The sequence below is a fragment of the Triplophysa rosa genome, linkage group LG6 (assembly GCF_024868665.1).
Source record: "Triplophysa rosa linkage group LG6, Trosa_1v2, whole genome shotgun sequence".
Taxonomy (NCBI): Eukaryota; Metazoa; Chordata; class Actinopteri; order Cypriniformes; family Nemacheilidae; genus Triplophysa; species Triplophysa rosa.
Window position 1 is genome coordinate 14,821,591 of NC_079895.1, and position 19,644 is coordinate 14,841,234.

Genomic DNA, 19,644 nt, shown 5'->3' on the forward strand with positions numbered 1-19,644 from the left:
TACCTTAAATACTGTGCCATGCGCTTTTATTGCCTGTGTTATTGTAAAATGTGCACAGGGTGAACTGCTATCAGATCTGGGATGCTTTTGTTTTGTTTTTATTAGATAGAAGATAAAAGCAATTGAAATCTGTGACTTCAACTAACTCCCATTTTCTTTATGATTCCTCCATATCTGAAAAAGTGGCTGTTGTGTCTCACAGGGCACCTGGCAAATATTATATTTGAAATAGTAAATACTTATTTTAATCAAATGTGTCACTCACGGTAGGTACAGCCATACACAGCCACCCTGAGGCCCACCCGACCGCTGGGGCTCCACTCCAGGGGGACAAAGCGAAGGAACCGGGTTCTGATAGGCTGGCTGATTTTATGATGGACCACACTGTCTGGATTCACATTACCCACGATCCTCTGCAAACAGACAAAACATTGTAAAAATAGTTTTGTTTATAATCATTTAATAATGTGCTAATTGACAAGACTGCACAGATTTGGTTGAATAAAAGAGTAATATTTGTTTTGAAGACCTTAACAGTTTACGTAAATGTCAACTTATTTTCATCTGCTAGTGCTCATAATTTGACAGTAATTTGTGTCTGACTCACTCGCAGTTGCGATTCGTGTTGAACACGAGAACAGATGACCAAAACACCACATGGTTATGGATGAATCACAAAGGGAAAATGTCAACTTTTTTCGAAGATAGACTATGTCCCTCTGAGATAGTGATAAATAACAACAACAATATCATCACCTTCCCTGGTGAGATCCTAGCAGCCCACAAACACTGTTATGATGCCAGCAAAAACAAGAATATGATGGTAATGACTTTAAAGCATTGTTTTGCTTGCTCACTGGCTCGGAGGAAGAAATACAGCGCTTTCCAAAAGTATCAGGGATAACAGATTTGTAGATAAGCAAGCTTGCTGCTTTAGAGTTTGTGAAAGATGTTCTGCAGAGATTTCACCCTTAAGGGCTCAGCCTAGTCCAGGCGAATTGCGCTTTCGTTCTGCGTTTTGGGGTAAAACGAAGCTCGAAAACGTTGAGAGACGGTAGAGTGTTTTCGAACACCCCTTTGTTTCTGGAGGTGGGGTTTACATGACATATGCAAATAGCCTCTGCGCACGTGGCCACACAAACAACACACCCACCATTACATAATGGCCATGGACCAATGGTGGCTCGAGGGTGTTTACCGGTGTTCTGCCAATTTATGCATCCCTATCAAATTTTGCTACCTCCAGACAAAACAGGACTAACCCCTCCCCCAACCCAACCCTTACACCTAAATAACCCCTCCCCCAACCCAATCACAACACGAGGGTAGCACAAATTTATGGGTAGCATAAATTGGCAGAACACCGGCCAACACGAACTTTCCCGGAAAGTTCTGTTTGGTTTGCTGCGGCGAACTAGTGAAATGAATTGTCGTTTGGACCAGATTTTGTTCGAAATCAGGTCACAGACGGTCGTTTTTCGATTTCGAATGTAGTATGCTGAGCCCTTTAAGGAGCTAAGTTATCTGACGTGTGAAAATTAATTTAAAGTGCACTTTTTGGTCTGCTGTATGTTGTTTTACTCTTGTCGACATTTCGAAAAAACAGCAGGAAATTGTATTCTTTTTTTACTTGTCTGCTGTTTTTTCTCATGACTGCACAAAAAACACTTGATCTCATTAGTTTTTTTCTACAGTGGTTTATATTGGTTCCATTCTTAAACTTCTGAGCATTAGCACATTTCTAATGACATCATCAGCTCCTCATCTGAGAGCACACTGACGACAACATCCTGTCCCAGACTGCAGTTTCTTCTCTCATTTTCCACCTCCGAGAGGAAAAAAGAAAACAACAATACATCCATCCAATTACCGATCAGTTCATCTCGACCCAAGGGCGCAGCGGAGCATCCGTCGAGACTGGGGAGATGCCCCCGGTAGCAGGCTGCCCACGTAAACAGCTCCTCTCCACACTTCATTAACTCTATTCCTCCATTGACTTCTGCTAGACCTCCACCTCCTTTCATTAAGCTCGTGTGCTCTGCTGCCGTTATGATAAACTCTCCACGGGCCGTTTCATCAGCCCTCTTACGTCTGCGACTGTTACACCTTCTGTGAGTCACCACTCGCCACTCCCCTTAAACCTAGTCACTAGACATCCGAAATAAGAGCTAGCAGAAGATGAGCTAAACTGGGGAGGTTTTGTATGTGTGCCTTGAGTGTACATCTGGTAAGAAAAACAATAGACTTGACATGTGAGTGTTCTTTTAAACATCGCTGAATGTTAATGGTTATGTCATGTTTCAATAACAGAAAGTTGTCCTTTTGTTTGAGCAGGCTTCCTCCATTGAACCCCTCTAAACATGAATTAGACTCTATCCCAGGAGAAACAAGGACCTGAGAGTGTCACAGATAGCACCACCTCTGTGCCTCTGTGACCATGCTTAAACGAGAGCTAAGACAGGAAAACTGTCCCTAGACGAGAGACAAGCAGTCTCTTTCTTTTCAGACATCCTCTCTGGCTCCATTGTGAATTGCAATTCTGTGCAAAGAAACATCATAAAGGTATTAATTGCAGCTGCTAAGCGCAAGACTTGACACGTGACAATTTCATCATTTAAAGGGGTCATATGGCGCGAATACGTGTTTTTCTGTGTCTTTGGTGTGTTATAAGTTGCCCATGCATGTATTCGACATGTAATATTGCAAAAATTAAAGTGTCCGAATAAAAGATGCATTCTATCTAAAAGCGAATGCTCCCCCAGACCTGCCTGAAACGCCTCGTGTAACCACACCCCCACAAAATCCACCTCAGTTCGTGGTATGAGTTGACTAAGACCGCCCAAATGTATACGCAAGTACGGTGGGCGAACCTGTCAGTACAATTGCTTTGGAACCTGATGTTCCAAATATGGTAAGAGGCGTTACATTTCCGTCACACGCTTGCAGTATTCGACCAATCACTACGCACTGGTTAACTGGCCAATCATAGCACACCTCACTTTTCAGAGCGATGAGCTTTGTTAAAAATCTGCACGTTTCAGAGAGGCGCAGCAAAGAGGAGATACAAACATGCACGGTATGTGGAAAATACAGCGTTTTTGAATCTTAAATCGTGTATACACATTGCATTACATCTAAAACAAACGATAATATTTGTTTTAGCCATGTCATTTGACCCTTTTAAATGAAGTAGGGATGTTGCTAAAATGTGTATAGCGATTTAGGTTAAAAACTAAAGTCATTTTTATAGCAAAGTTCTTCTGTGGTTGTGATTCGGACCTGTTACAGCTAAATGACTCATGCACGCTTTTACGTCAATGATACTTAATGGGACCCGTATTAACCACCAGGCTTATGCTTTAGGCAAGCTAATCTAACGAAACGATGGGCACTCTCATCGATTGCCTATGGGGCTGCTCAAGCCTCCATGTAATGGAGGAACGGATGGAGAGGGAGAAAAATAAAGAGAAAACTGTCTGATTTGGATACTCAAAAATTAGCACATGAAACGTGGTGTTGAAGTGACAATTTAGATGCTGTTGTCAGCTATAATCATTTAAATTAAATACTGCACATTGGATAGAGGTGATTAAAAGAAAAATGAGTGTGCATTATGAAGATTTTGATAGGTTAGTCAAATGAAACAATCTGCCAAAAACATACCCTAAATTGGATGACAGCTAATTTAATAATAGAAATGTAGCTATCAGTTCTGAAAGCTTTGCAGCGCTTGTTTAATTATTTTAAACATGTACAAGACTGCAGATAAATTCGGTTGACACTTCACCTTTTAGTGCTTTATTCTGCTCTGTACACACACAGTACACACACCAGAGTGACAACCGCATTCTGCTAATGAACTCCAGAAAAATACAAGTAGTAACAACCGCATTTACCAAAATTAAACGCAGTGTGTATGGAACCAAACAAATCAAGCATATTCATTAGTGTGAGTTCTGGCAGGTCACGTCAAGCTCGCATCAGCTGATTCTCATCTACCTATAGAAATGACCCTATCACAGCTTCTGTTTAAAATGAATTCTGCTATCAGCAGCTTATCGCGTTGCTCAGGAGAAAATTGGCCTCCTCCATCCCCAACTCCACATCAAGTTTACAATCAGGACTCAACTTTCTGATATTCCTTTTTATAAGTCTCAGTTATGTGTTACATAATGTGTTACACTTAAATGTCATTAAGAACTAATGACATCTGTTTGTTATGATCTGATTATCCTAAGGGAGGTTATCACTGGACTATAATATGCTAATTATCAGAGTAAAAAGAGTAAAAGAGTCTGTCAGCGGTAGATTCGTTTTAAATAGACAGACAAAACGAGCCTGTCGCCGAAATTTTGGAGACAGCAAAAAGGGTATATTCTGAAATATTATTTCATCACTTACTCACCCTCATGTCTTTCCAAACCTGTATGACTTTTTTCTTCTGCAGAAAACAAAATAATATATTTTAAAGAATGTTGGTAATCAAACAACATTCCCCCTGTTGAACTCCATTGTGTAGACACAAAACCACTGAGACATTTCTCAAAATATCTTCTTTCGTGTTTCACAGAAGAAAGAGTCATATACAGGTTTTGAACAATAGGAAGGTGAATAAATGACAAAAAAAATATTTTAGGGTGAACTATTCCTTTAATTTAAAAGATGTCGAACCTTTATCACTATTCAAACACAACAATAATTTATGCTAAACGACAACTCTTCACCACATGATGTCAGCAACAAAAAAGAGGTAGGACTATACTGACTGTCCAATGGCCAGGCATTTTTAGCCCTCCCCTCCAGGCCCAACTTACAACAAACCAATCAAAAAGGGAAGGGCAACATTTTTAATCTTAAATGCACTAAAAGTAAAGGAAAATGGCAACAAAAAAAAGAGTAAAAGAGTCTGTCAATGGTAGTTTAGTTTTAAATAGACAGACAAAACGAGTGAATAAATGACAAAAAAAATATTTTAGGGTGAACTATTCCTTTAATTTTAAAGATGTCGAACTTTTATCACTATTTCAAACACAACAATAATTTATGCTAAACCTTATACCTACATACAGTATCAGCTGCCTCACTTTGTATTTTCAATAGAGGTGACCTAATGTGCTATTTTATCTGTATCAAATTATTGTCAGTAAAACACATCTGCCAGGGCCCATTATGGATTATGCAAACTAGAAATATGATCTCGCAGTCGTGCCAAATACAGTGCACTATAGATTCTGAGATAATGTACGTTTGAAGCTTCTTTAGTAACATAGGAAGAAAAGGTCTTTCTTTTATTCCAGCCCTGAAAGAGAAGCAATTGTTCACAGCGGGGTTTTTATGGCAAGCTTACAACTCTGAGCTGTCAGTGTTAACATCTGTCACGTTAGTTAACGTCCTGCAATTCAATTTCTGTTCTCGTTCTCAAGAGAAGATCCTCACTCTTAACATTCACTCTCAGAAATTCTCATGGTAACCTTCTCACATGCCACAGACACACACTGCCCGGAGAAAAAACTGACAAAGACGGACATGTAGCTCAAAGGCCCACAGGCTGTAGTAAGAGGGAAGAAATGACCGTGGAGAGGCCCTCACAAAGCTTTGCACTCAGCAATTTTCTGTCAACGTAGGCGAATCCTGTTTCCCCGCCAGGAGATGATGGCAATACAAGATGAGAGAAAAAAGAGGCTACTAACGAAATGTGTCAGGAAAACTTGCATACAATTGATACATCTAATTCTGCTTTTGAAGTGCTGGAGTCAGATTTAGTTCACTGGCGCTGTGGCGATCAGGGATTAATGAGCTGACTACAGCTGACTAATACACTACATGCAATTAATCCTTTATTGCAATTTGTCTGCCACGACCGGTTATTGATTAAAGATATACAGTATGTCCCTAATATACTTGAAATGCAAGCTTGTACAAGATGATCTTGTCCTGCCTGCTATTACGCACACACGCAAGCTTTCTCATTTTGTGGCAAACACAACGGATCAAAACAATCACCGCCAGCCGCAGTGCAGGCTGGAGAGAACAATTATCGGACACTTTGGGGAGTCCATTCACACCTTCCTTCAGGAAGACCTTCCCTGACATACAGTTCAGTGAAGGCAGATGAGCTGGGTTGGGTCGATCTCTACTAGCCAATTTAGTATTCCTCACTATTTCAAGTACACATAAGCTGAGGCCTGACAACAAATTAGTGTTTTTCTTAAAGCGGCCATTCCCCGTGATGGCAATTTTCAAACTTTAGTTAGTGTGTAATGTTGCTGTTAGAGCATAAACAATATCTGCAAAATGATAAAGCTCAAAGTTCAATGCCAAGCGAGATATTGTCTTTAACAGAATTCGCTTTTCAAGGACTGCAGAGAACAGCTGGAATCGGACTACAGCCCTTTACATCCCAGGTAAATGATGTCACTATTCCGAGTTTTTGAAAAACCTCTGCCCAAAGGAATACGACAAAAAAGGGGCGAGGCCTTCCTTAGAGAAGAGGAAGAGCCGCTGGGGTAGTGTTTGGTTATCAGAGATTGTAAACATTTGACTGAACTGCGCGCTTAATTACTTTCACTTTCATCACAGTCATACAGCTGGTAATAAGAATTCAGCTACACACATTCTAAGATAACCAACAGTCAAATAACAGCTTCCATGACTTTAACATAGGCTGTGAAAGCTGTTCTGTGTAATGCACTGATATTGTGTGTGTGCGCATACCTCTAAAACACTTCTATGAAACGTCCTTTGAAGTCCTGTTTGCAAATGTCTCCTAGTCAATCTGCTTGTTTTATTATCCAACTTAGGTACAATATAAAAAGGCAAAACTAACTCTTCTGTTATTAGTGTTAATTAATATAACCAGTCTGACCCAATCGGTCCGGTGTCTGGAAGAAATCCAGTCGTTTTGTTAGAAGAGGGACACTGGTGAACAATAGACTTGAAATATGTGAAATATAAAGCGTTTTTCGAAACTAGAAACATGAACATCCATTTTTAAACACCCAAAAAACATAATCAAAGCTTCAAAAACAGCAAAAGAATGGCTCCTTTAACTTAGATTTTTATTGTTGATCAGATGCATTGTGTCCAATCTTTTTTACTTTAGCACTGAAGATGACACTCTTGAAAATTTGTGATGATGTGTCGTTGAAGGAGGTTGCTGTGTAAACATCTTTCTCTGCCTCGCTTATCTCAGCAAAAGGGAGGAGAAAATGCATAACTGTGGCTGTGAGATTTGTTAGCCTTTAAATTTTACTCCTGGGCAAAAAACAACAACAAAACAGACTAATGGACCCTCTTAGCATAATTGGTTTTACAACAATATAAAAGCTATGGGATTTTTACGAAGTCAAACATAAAAATTACTAATCTAGGTTTACTGTAAAATTAAAACCTAGATCAAACGATAGCTTAAATATAAACCTGATTATTTTTAAACAAGGTTTAAACTTTGGTGCAACAGAATTATTAAATAAACCATGATTTAATGTAGACCTAATCCTTGTTGGTGCAACCCACCCTAATTGTTTTACACAGTGTTGCAGTGATTATTATATATTATTTATCCGAGCACACCATTATTATTATTTTTATTATTCATTTGCACTTGTTATCTTTAATCAAAAAAATTAAGCTCCTCTCCCCAAACAACTCTTCACCACATGACGTAAGCAACTAAAAAGAGGAAGGACTGTACTGACTGTCCAATGGCTAGGCATTTTTAGCCCTCCCCTCCGAGCCCAAATTACAACAAATAAAGCCCAACATTTTTTATAATTTTAGAAGCTGTATCACTCGGATACACATCATGATATGGAAAAGAAGTCAATCGCAACTTCCGTTTCATGGCAACTAGATGCGCCACTTCCATTACTATGAATGGGGAGGGCATGCAACCCTCAATATGGCCGCGCTAGCGAAGGAAGTCCCGCCTTCCAGGAAAAACAGGCAATCGTCAATTGATAAAGACTGATAATGAATTTGGGTGGGGCTTAGTGACTGGTGAGGTGCTTGTCAACCTGTGCACAGGCGCAGAAGCTGGAGTGACATCAAAAACGGTGTTTTTAGCATAATTTTAGCTTAAGAAACAAAGGTTATGGTACAGTTTATGACAGGTTTAATTGTTATTTGTAAATATGCTATTTAATTGTTATTTTTGCCAGCAACTTTAGAAATATCTGTCTTCCCTCATTCAACTACTGTAGATAGACTGTGGTCTTTGACTGAAACAGCTGCCCAGTGGCACTGACAAACATGGCCGCCTAGTGGCACTGCAAACGGCTCTCACTAAATCCTTGGTGTTTCGAGTCTGACGTCATCACGCAACCGTGTTTTTTGGCAATTTTAACAATCATAGGTAGTTTAGATGGTTAGAGTAAGGTTAGGGTTAGGGTGTGGGTTAGGGTAAAGGTTTCGTAAGACTTGAAACACCAAGGATTTAGTGAGAGCACACTGCAAACATGGCCGCCGAGTGGCATGACTTCCATAAACGGACTTTGTTTCACCACTAGTGGTTATCAAAAACATTTACATTCCTAAATGCCTCACTTGTCTAAAATGAAACATCAAGCTTATTGACCTGGTGAAAGAAGCTTGTAAGAAAGAAAGACCCCGATAAAACCAACAGAATGGTTCCATAGAAACATTTATATAGTATACAGAAAACTTAGTCAATCCCTTACACATGACAGTACAATAATGTGACAATTCTCTGCCAGATTCAAAGCAGGGTCTGAAAATCTGCCATCTCTTATATTCAGAGCTTTTTCAATGAACATTTATACGCAGAGAGGGACTCTTGAAATTACTCATTTTTAATGAAAAATATCGGCTAAGCTAAGAAGATCAAAAGACTCCTGCAAAAGGCAGAGAAAAGATTATCGCCTCATACACGCTTCCTTTAAACTTGTTACCTGATCAACTTTATTCAGCGTTTCCGCCACATAAAACGCAAATTACATCTTACCCGACTGTAATCTTCTGCTTTTATTAAACACACTTTGAAATGTCATTATATATTTAATAAAGCGGTGGCCTCACAGTTTAAACGTAATTACAAAGCAACGATATGAGACAATGAATCTTCCATAATTTATAGGTGTCATAACTGTTGAGCCTCAGCCTGAAGACGAAGACAATACAAGTGTGGGAGGCTTAGCATCAAACCTGTGAAGATTGAGCATCTCTGGCAGGTTCAACATCATTAGGACGTACTATTTTGGGGCTCTCAGAAATTGCTAGTCACATTTCATATGTTTGGAGATGAATATAAAGTTCATCTAATGGTATCTGAACTTCAACTTGTGAAAGTATGCTGCGGAAGATCTTCAAAATATAAAGACGTGGAAAAAAATAAGAGATAATTTCAAAATTATCATTCACTATTTATAGGTAGGTGTTGAGGTAAAATTATAGTTTTTGTTTCATTCTGTGAACTACTATATTTCACCAAAATTTTTAATATAAATGCTGTTTCTATTTGCAATTTATTTGCAAAAAAATGAAAACTGAAGAAACATGTTAAAATCATTATTTATAAGTGATAACCTGGATTTTTATCACAGTTTTCATGTGTCTTATGCTGTCAGTCTTTTACATTGCTGTTGGATGACTTTGTCACTCCTGAGGTTTTATTTTATTTAAATTCAACAGACACTGAATTGGAATGGCCACAATACATATAGAAACTGAATAAATGAAAATTTGGAATGGTCTCTTAATTTTTTCCGCACGTTTTTAAAATACAGCAGTAGCGAACCCTCAAGGCCCTCTGTAATGAAAAACTTTAAAATATTATTTTCAATAAAAGTAGTCTTTAAAACCTTTTTAAAATCATTTTAAATCTTTTTTTAAGATTTTCCCTATTAGATATGTATATTTGACTTCCTGGGTCGATGTGGACTCTATCCATGTGAGATTTCCAAGACTGTTTCTGAATTCGCCCCTATCTGCTATATAGTGCACTATATTGGGTGTCCGCCATTTTATTTTGTTGTCCGAATTCTGAGTAAACAACTCATTCCCTACATTTGTTCACTACTTTTTACCCACAATGCATTCTGATTTTGAGTGTACATCCGATGTACACTCGCTCACTCATATTTCCCATGATTCAACGCGAATCAACCGTCTGATTAGAATCAGCTGGATGAGAGTGACCATTAATGCCACGAATGTACGTTTATACACTTGTGTTTGTTCTTGTTGACAGTTATTTTCTACTTTTTGAGAATAAACAGATTAAATGAATGTTATATATAGCAGTGTTTTATTTTAAAAATATTAAGTAATTTTACTAAACGTAATAAATGTAATAGTAAATAAACGTGGCAAACATTTGTTTTGTTCTCTTTATTTAAAACTAATACAATAAACGTGACAAGTGACAAATGATGTAAAAATCAACTTTACCATTTCACAAAACAATCTATAAACCCACACAAGTGTAATATAAGCGTTATGATGAATTTCCGCAACAATACTGTCAGACGCAGGATATATTACGTCAGTGTCCGAAATAGTTCACTCATTTTCATTCACTTCTTCCCCATATAGTGTTTTTTAGCATTCACTATATAGGGCACAGTGAATGAGTGAACAAGTGAGCGAATTCAGACGCAGCTCAAGTCTCACGAGGGTAATTCAAGATCACGGAGCAGTCGCAGATCTGTGATGTCATACGCTGTCTGCGCAGCCTGCGCATGCTGCAAGAAGTCGAATGTACAATAGTAAATCAATGAGAGAGATTAATTTTGAGTGACAGTAAAACTGACCAATCATATCATCTTTCTAAACGGACGTGCTTTTTTTGCTAACTTTCCAAAATCTTGTTCACCAGCAGTCTCATAAAGCGGAAGAAGCACCCGAAGTAAAAAGAGATCTATACTTCAGGCTATAGGCAGCCGTGCCTCAATTCATTCTTGCTGATGTGCACAGTTGTTTATGTTGCTTAGCTTTATTTGAGACGAGTGATTTGGACTGTGGTCAGTCTTAAATTTAACATATTGTGCATATTTGCTGTTATTCTGCATAACAGTGACATTTTATCAGATAAACGGTAAATTTACTACGGTCAGTTCCATAAGTTTAGTTCACTGTACCATTTTAATATTAAGATTTATTATAATCATAGTTTATTCACTTGGGAATCTGTTTACTGTCTGCTAGTGTAGCACCGGTTTTCTTTGCTGAGAGCGCTTGTGGTGTCGCTTTTTAAACTGGTATTGTGTACGTTAGTCTGTGTTGGTTTTATGATCAGACTGTGAGGCAGTGTCGGTCATGTGTGTGTGCAACCCGGTCCATAATTCCGTTGAAGAGCACATATACGCGGCACGCCGATCATAATGCATATGTGTAATAATAATTTGTATTTGTATTGCGTATTATTTTGGTGATAACTCTCTTGCTGTGCTGTTAGGCTTGTTGCGTTTCAAGTCTGGAGTAGCATTGTAAATGTATCATGTGGTAAGTGTGATGGCACAATGATGTATGCGCACTTCTTATAGGAAAGCACAGTTAGGTAAACCTTACTGTACTGTGGTAAGTGTGCGTGTTGGGGGGGTGGTTGCACGTGCGCAGACTACCAATGCTCAAACGGCATGATTCGCAACTGAAATGCAGCAATGTCTTTTCTTTTATGATGTCTGAAATACCTGATTCCGATTGGTCAATAATGTAACTCTTTTGTCAGATATGTGTGCATAATGGCAGGTATTACCATAGGTTCAGTATGCCAATTAGATATTTTTCCTTCTGTAATACCATAATTTTAACTAAAATCTCATGTCTATTTATTTATTTATTGTAAGCAGCCGTCTAATAAGCAGGATAACAATGAGTTAGCCAGTTGCAAAATAAACTCATTCAGGGTGATACCTTCCAAGTCCTTATCACCCCGTAGAGATTTATTTTGCGATAATGACCAGCTGACTGTAAATGATCTCTTACATATCACTATCTGAACCCATGCAGGTGTGAAGGCTGTTCCATCAGTAATTGGTACTAAAATACACACACTCACCCCGACACTGTCCTCCAACAAGTACTGTTTCCAGACCCTCCCGGTGTCACTGTAGAGAAGCATATAAGCGCTGACCCAATCCATGCTGCCGTGACGACCTTGTGTGGCCACGGCTGTCACCTCCATTCGGTCATGTAGGTCAACCTGCAGCCATGGCGACCTGTCCGCCGACTCCGGGCTCCACCCTCCTCCTCCTAAAGGACCCCAGGAGACCACAGTCAATGTCTATCGAAATTCTGAGAACTTATTACGGTTTGACTGAAACTGTTTTGAGATCAGCCATACATGGTCTTAAAAGATTATTAGAGTTATATACGTTTGGTTTTGTATTCACACGGTTTGCTGGTGTCACTCGTTTGACAGATTCCTCTTAGAAACAAGCCAAAAAGCCTCGACTTCTTGACCTTACTTAACATGTACAGCGTTCGCTTTGGATCAAGCACAGGTAGGTGTGCCTGGAGGCCTGCGTCTCTGCCCCCATGATCCTCCTGCCAAGGACTGTACGGTGAAAGTGGTCACTGCTCAGGCAGAGAGGTTCATTAGTCAGGCACCACGAACGTGGCTCAACTCCACGGGAGCAGATGAGAGCAGAATTTTAAACCTGGGATCTCTGATTTGAAGGAAGCAGCGTTTACACAGACCCCCGAGGGAGAGGAATCATTTAGTTTGTTACAGTCGTGCATGGCAGAGGTTCGTCACATCTATGAATAGCTCAGAGGACATGCTAAGAGAGGGCAACAGGTTTGATAACACATCAAACCAGCAATTTCCTGGAAGTGGAGTTTGTTTTCTTTCTTGGCCTTGTGGGTTTGAATTAAACACTCAGGGATATGAATTCTACATCACTTCTATAGTACAACACTTTTTACCTGTATGTTTTTCATGACAGGGTAGTTTATGTTGTTTTCTGAAGAGACTCTAAATTAGCATACAAACGAGAACTTATACTTACCGTCTCTTCTGTTTAGTTTAGCGAAGTATGCAGCCCGACTGTCTGAGAAATGTGAAGAGCTCTGAAATGAGGTTGCAGGCAGAAGAGATGCCAGAGATCCATCACAGCTGTCTGGATAACAGAACAACAAAATATATTAGCTTATGAGAAAATAAACTCCTTCACTTGTGTATGTGTAAAATGGATTTTCTTTAGATGAGATTTTTATTGTTCAGATAAGCTTCAATCAATCATTTGAAAGTTCCTTCAGCGCACAAACTGATAAGATATCAGATAAAATTCTCAAATGATGGGCTTTAGTTTTTCCTTCACTTCCTTACCCAAATGTCCTGTTTCCCATCAGCAGAGTACCTGCTGAGTCTTTAATTATGAAAATGCCAAATGTTATTTTATTTCAATGAATCACCACATGGAAAAAAGGCTACTCGTATCTTAACACATCCAGATTTTGTTAAAGCTTCATTTGAGGAGGAAATTAAGAATGCATCAATTGACAGTCCTTTAAAAATTGTGTCTTTTCTGTAATCTTGCTTAACCCTCATGTCACGTTTGCACTGTGTGGGGTCATACTATACTATACTATACTCCATACTGTACTAATACAAACAATATAAGTAAACATCTAATGACTTTTGCGAGTTTAACTGCATGAAACGTTCAGTGAACAGAACAGGAAATAGCAATAAATGAGTTGCCACTTATCAGTTGTACATAGCACGTGACACAAGGGTAGAAGAAGCTACTACTATTACTGTGAACGGAACACAACATCAATAGAATAATAATCTAGATCTATTACTTTGGAATAAAATGAATGATGGTAAAATCTGTATGCACCTTTATGTTGTTCCCACACTAAAATAAAAAAAAGTGACCCAGTCTGTGAAAACAGGTTAAAATCTGAAAATATAATTACAAGCAGCAAAGTTTGATTTCAAGCATTAATTTTACTATTATTTCAGGTTTCACATAGCCTTCCTAAGTAAAATTGAAAGATATTAAGATGATTTTCCACAGAATGTTCTTAACATTATGTAGGATGGTCGGCGCCAATAGCTTGGTTGTTAGTGTGCTGACATATACTGCTACGCTCGCGGCAAGCTGAGTTCGATTCCCGTCTTGTGCTGTATTTTGCCCATCCTGCTCCCCTGTCTCTTTCCAGCACTTTCCTGTCACCTCTCCTCTGTTCTATCATAATAAAGGCAAAAAGCCCAAAAATATAACTTAAAAAAAAAACATTGTGTAGGATGATTTTATGTAAATCACAAAATATGACTACAGACTGGGTCACATTTTTACAAACTGAACAAACTGTTTCTTAAATTCAGAAGTAGCAATATTTTGTTAACAGAAAGGGTGGCAAAAATGCAATCAGCATGCAGATTTAAGCAGAAACTGATTTATAGCTTTAGATGTTTTAATTAAAGTTATAAATGTTTGCCATTTACATGCATAACATCCTTGCGGGCTTTGACAAATCCTATTGAATTGCATGATCTTTGCAATTAACAAAATTACAATAAAAAGAGCATAGCGGTCAAAAGTTAAGAAATGTGATGGAGAGGAAATAGGTTTCTGGGTCAAGAAAGCAACTGCTGCAGGTTATCTCCATGGAAACAGCAAAATATACCTCTGTGCTTCGGTACGAGTTTCATAATTAGGGTTAAAACTCAGCAGGGGTCTTGACTTTAGTTTTTGATAGAAAATGTCATGTGTTTTATTATCATCAGTTTACAGATGAGAACGTCATTCACTTTTTATAATATGGGACAACACACACACAAACACACGCCGTAGTCTTCATTGCCAAAAAAAGACCAGCGAAACCTTTGGTTTTCTCTTTACAAAAGAAAGAAAGTCATACAGGTTGCCAAGAGGGTGAGTAATGATGAAAGAATTTTCAGATTCGGGTAAACTAATCCTTTAAAACACCGCATAACTCCAAGGCTCAATTACTTCAGAACCCATTTACACACAACATGTGCCCCATTAAACTGTATAAAACAGCATGTCGACTGAAAAACCTAAATTAATTTAATTAGCATGTCAACAAACCCTGCTTTTGGAGCAGAGATGTTCAATTCCATTCAGTGTGGTTTTCATAACAGATCCTCAAATAACGAATTATTTTGCATCGCAAGCAAAGGCCCTGAAGCAGAAAGCAGGAAATGTGAAAGGATAACTGAATATCAATATTTACACAAGGGATTTCATGGTCAGCTCCCTACTGCTTTTGAATTCTGCATCATTTCAAAACACTCAAGCACACTTTACATTTGCTATAGGTGTAATGAAATGCCAGTCATCGGTTGACATAAACTTTAAGTATATATTATGTATGTATATATTTGCTAAATTAATGCGTCAATCAAAACATATTCACAGATGAGTGCTGTCTGCTCCACATAACCCCCGTCTTTAAATGTAGGCGACATATGTTCAGCTATTAACCTCCTGCTAAGCGATAACCACTTATGACCTTCATGCATATGTGAGAAGACTTGCTGTGGCTTAGTTTCTTTGTGTTATATCTCTGTCTTTTATTTACTCATTTTCAGGCTCTTATGATCTTTGAAGAACAACAGCAAAAAGACCAACAAACCCAGACAACAGGATCTTTTTTCTGAGAGCAGCAAAAAACAGTTATGAAATAAATCATTTTGAAACGAGAGCCTCTAATTCATGCAGACCTCACATGAATAGCTCAGGCTGTTTTTATTCCCCAGAGAACTGCTATTAATCTGTATAAGAATGTGAGTTTTTATTTTATTTTGCCAATTCTTTATGTGACGAAACTGACATTTACAAGGAACTCCAAAACATTCAGTTTGCTGTTGAATTTGTCTGTTTATTTATTATAAGCAAACACATCACTGAACTTGTGAAATGTTAAAAACTCTATTAAAAACCTTTCAGGTTAAGAGTTTTTACATTGAAATTGATCAGTATGGTGCTTCATACAAGCATTTAAAACTAAGGACAATGTAAACCATTATTGAATTATCTCTTGTGAGACAAAAACAGTTGCATGAAAATGCCACACAGAGACCTCAACAATTACATGAAACATGACAAGAGTAACAATCAACTAACTGATCAAATAAAGCCTAGAAACAGGCTCCTTACATCACAAGTCAATAAGTAATTAAATGACAAAAACAACAATAGGACAAATGGTCAAACGTTGCAATTACTGTTTATCGGTTATTTATGTTGGGATAAAGACAAATGGGACTGTACCAGAAAATCATTTTCATTGCACGCTTATTTGAATAAAAATGTTTTCATTTAATCCATGTTTGTTGATTTGAATTAAAGTGATACTCATAAAATAAAATTCTGTCCTCATTTACTTACCCTCTTGTCATTTCAAACCTGTATGCCTTTCTTTCTTCTGCAGAACACAAAGAAGATATTTTGAAAAATGTTGTTAACCAAACAACAATGGTACCCATTGACTTGAATTGGTTTTGTGTCCATACCATAGAAGTAAATGGGTACTGCCATTGTTTGGTTACCAACATTCTTCAAAATCTCTTCTTTTGTGTTCTGCAGAAGAAAGTAAGTCATACAGGTTTGAAATGACAAGTGGGTGAGTAAATGATGACAGAATTTTGGGCAAAAACAGTGTAATAGAAATTCATAACAAATGTTTACTTAAAATGCATTGCTTATATCAGGGCTGTGGTGCAGTGGTCTATACATATGCTTCAGACATGGCATTATAAACTCATGGGAACCTGGGATCGAGTCAAACCGACTCGGATCATGTCCTGATCCCACACTCCCTATATCCATTTTTCCACAATCCTATATAAATAAAGGCAAAAAGCTTAATCATTTCACCGCATGTAGATGTTTATAACCAACTAGAAAACATAAAATGTTGTAGAGGTTGCAATCTGGTGACCATATTACTGCCCAAGCTTACAGTAAAAGGGCACTTTAGGAAATGACAAGAATCTTTTAGAGAAAGCCTGGTGGCTCTGCAGCTCCCTGTGTGCTCTTAGAGCTCAGTTTAGGATTACTGTGCCTCCAGCGTGGACTGGCAGATTATGAGTACAGAGATCTGAGCCTGTCAGCACTCACAGGCCACTGATCCGGGATCAGGGCGGCCGGCAGATCTGCATAGACTCCGACGGATCTCGCGCCATTGTTCCACGTCTCTACGCCAATGCACAGCAAGAAACTCTAATCTGGTGCAGAGCAAGCAAGGAGAGTGAAAACTGGCTGCCGAGCGATTACAATAATCACTGCATTTCAGCCATCTGTGAGTCAAGGGCTTGTGTTCATTTAGTGAATCTGTTTGGTTTTTAAATGGTGACCATGACAGGCTCAAGCAAGCTGAATGATGTTTTCAACTGAATGATGAAACGCAAGGGCGGAACGCAGATGAGGTAAAATGATTTCATATTGTAAAAATCCTCTGTGTGACCTGACTTGACTGCACGGATCATGTATATTGTACAGATGTCTATAATACTGATTTAACACCCAACTCAAGAGGATCTTATTTCCCCGTCGTGTCTATTACCCATCATACATCAGAGCTCCTCTGGGATTATGCCTCAGCATTTCTGTGATATTGTCACATGGTCTAATTGCACCATTCAAACACTTGTTTTGTCAGTTAACCCTTTAATTCCTGCAGAATGTTCTTTATCTATCTTCATCATATCTAATAAGTCACATTAAATAAAACCAATAGCTTGTTCAGAACAGAATTTCTATTAATAATTTCTTGCACATTTACAGAAAGTTCACCCAAAAATTAAAAGTCTCTTATCATTTAGCCTACTCACTCTCTTGTCATTATAAACCCCTATAAGTGTTTTTTCTGCAAAACACACAAAAAAATATTCTGAGGAATGTTGGTAACTACACAACGGCGGTACCCATTGGCTTGCATTGGTTTTGTGTCCATACCATAGAAGTGAATGGGTACTGCCATTGTTTGGTGAACAACATTCTTAAAAATATCTTATTTCGTGTTTTGCAGAAGAAAGAAAGTCAAACAGGTTTGAAATGACAAGAGGCTGAGTAAATGAATTTTCATTTTTGGGTGAAATATCACTTTAAATGTGCTGTTTTCTGTTAAACACCATTATACTAGCAAAACACTAAGGGGCTAATTAACAAAACAGTTCATCCACATTTTCTTGCATATTTTCGTACTCTCAAAGGCACTCCAAACCAACTGGCAAAATCCAGAATTGCATTGTGCAAATTACATTTACCACAAATTTTGTAAACGCTGCACCATTATCTGATTTTCATAATTCCTTTAGTGAATCGGTCACTAAAATCCCACAGACTGCGAATGCAAATAAACTGTGTAACAGTGGGTGCTATTCGTTCCTGGTGCATTCCCACCCTAATTGTCCAACTGGCCCTCTATGATAATATGTATTTGTTACCAACGTAATTGTATTAGACTACTCTGAATGATGTCAATAAGAGGGATAATGGGATAAGCATAAATAAGCATAAATGGGATAAGCATTCTCACTCCTACACTTGCTGGGAAATGAACACTCTCAATATACGATTCTATCAGCATCTGTCTAGAGAAAGTCATCCATCTTTAACATCATTGACTCCTACTGTCACAGAATGTGCCTCAAACAGATGCCGGCTGCATTAATTATATCTCTCAATTGTCAGCACAATAGCAAGGATGCTTGTGGTCACAGCCATGTCAAAGTGGCTGACTGTGTCAGTCAAACTTTCTGACCTCAAAATTTGGTCTTTCAGCAGGTCTGGCTCAAGGTGGTCAACACTCATACTGTACGCAACGCAACAGTCAACAATTCAACAATTTCAACAGTTGTTGGGGATCGTTTACAAGGCAAACGCTTTTATTCAAAGTGACAGTACATTTAATGCAAACATTTTGTTAGTGTATGTGCCTTTTGCGAATCAAAATCATGACTTACTAGCAATATACTCAACCATTTGAGCTAAAGAAACAACTAACAGCCGAATGTAAACCAACAGCAAACTTTAGATTTAAAATGTTAGAGCAGCGTAAAGCAGCATAGGGGCAGGTGCTTAAATAGTAAAATGAGACAGTATTCGATAACTGCCACAATAACACATATTAAATTCTTCAAGAAAATCATTCAGTTTGAGTTTTGTGCTCTGTGTAAAGAAGCTACAGGAGACTCTGTAATACTGTTGACATGTGAGCTCTGAAAGTTGCTGTACCTACACAGACTCCCTGAGCACAGCAATTATTCCACAGTTTAGATCTGAAAAGTTGGTTCTTTTCCATCATCTTAAGTATTCTATGTCAGCTATTGTTATCCCTGACATTATATCAGCTAAATCTAGGCCTACCTATAGTGTCAGTCTAGTTTTAATCCTAATGCTTACTGTATGTACAGCAACAGTAAATGAAAAATAAGAGGAACATTCAACTGGTAGACAAGTGTGCTATGGGATCAAGTTCCAATAAATGCACATACTGATAATACGTTCAGTATTGAATATTCTCCAGGTATTCAACGTGTACGTGTACTTTTATGCTGGTTTTGTGTGACTAGGCAGCAATACTATATCCATCTTAACTCACTTGTGCCAGTGCAGCATTGCCTTACAACACTAAGTCCATACAGTAGGAATTAAAGTTGATCCTTAAAATGGAAAACATTTTATGCACTTTAGCTGTTTATTT

The 19,644-nt window shown here is 38.2% G+C and overlaps 1 protein-coding gene across 1 annotated transcript in view; it reads right to left on the minus strand.

Moving 5' to 3' along the window:
- Positions 1-19,644, minus strand: part of cntnap5a (contactin associated protein family member 5a) — a 77,679-nt gene that overhangs the window by 38,364 nt on the left and 19,671 nt on the right. The window contains exons 2-4 of the mRNA XM_057335226.1: positions 12,969-13,079; positions 12,017-12,210; positions 266-413 (exon numbers count right to left, since the gene is read on the minus strand). Coding sequence (XP_057191209.1) covers positions 266-413; positions 12,017-12,210; positions 12,969-13,079 — 453 coding nt within the window. The remainder of the gene's footprint in view (positions 1-265; positions 414-12,016; positions 12,211-12,968; positions 13,080-19,644) is intronic.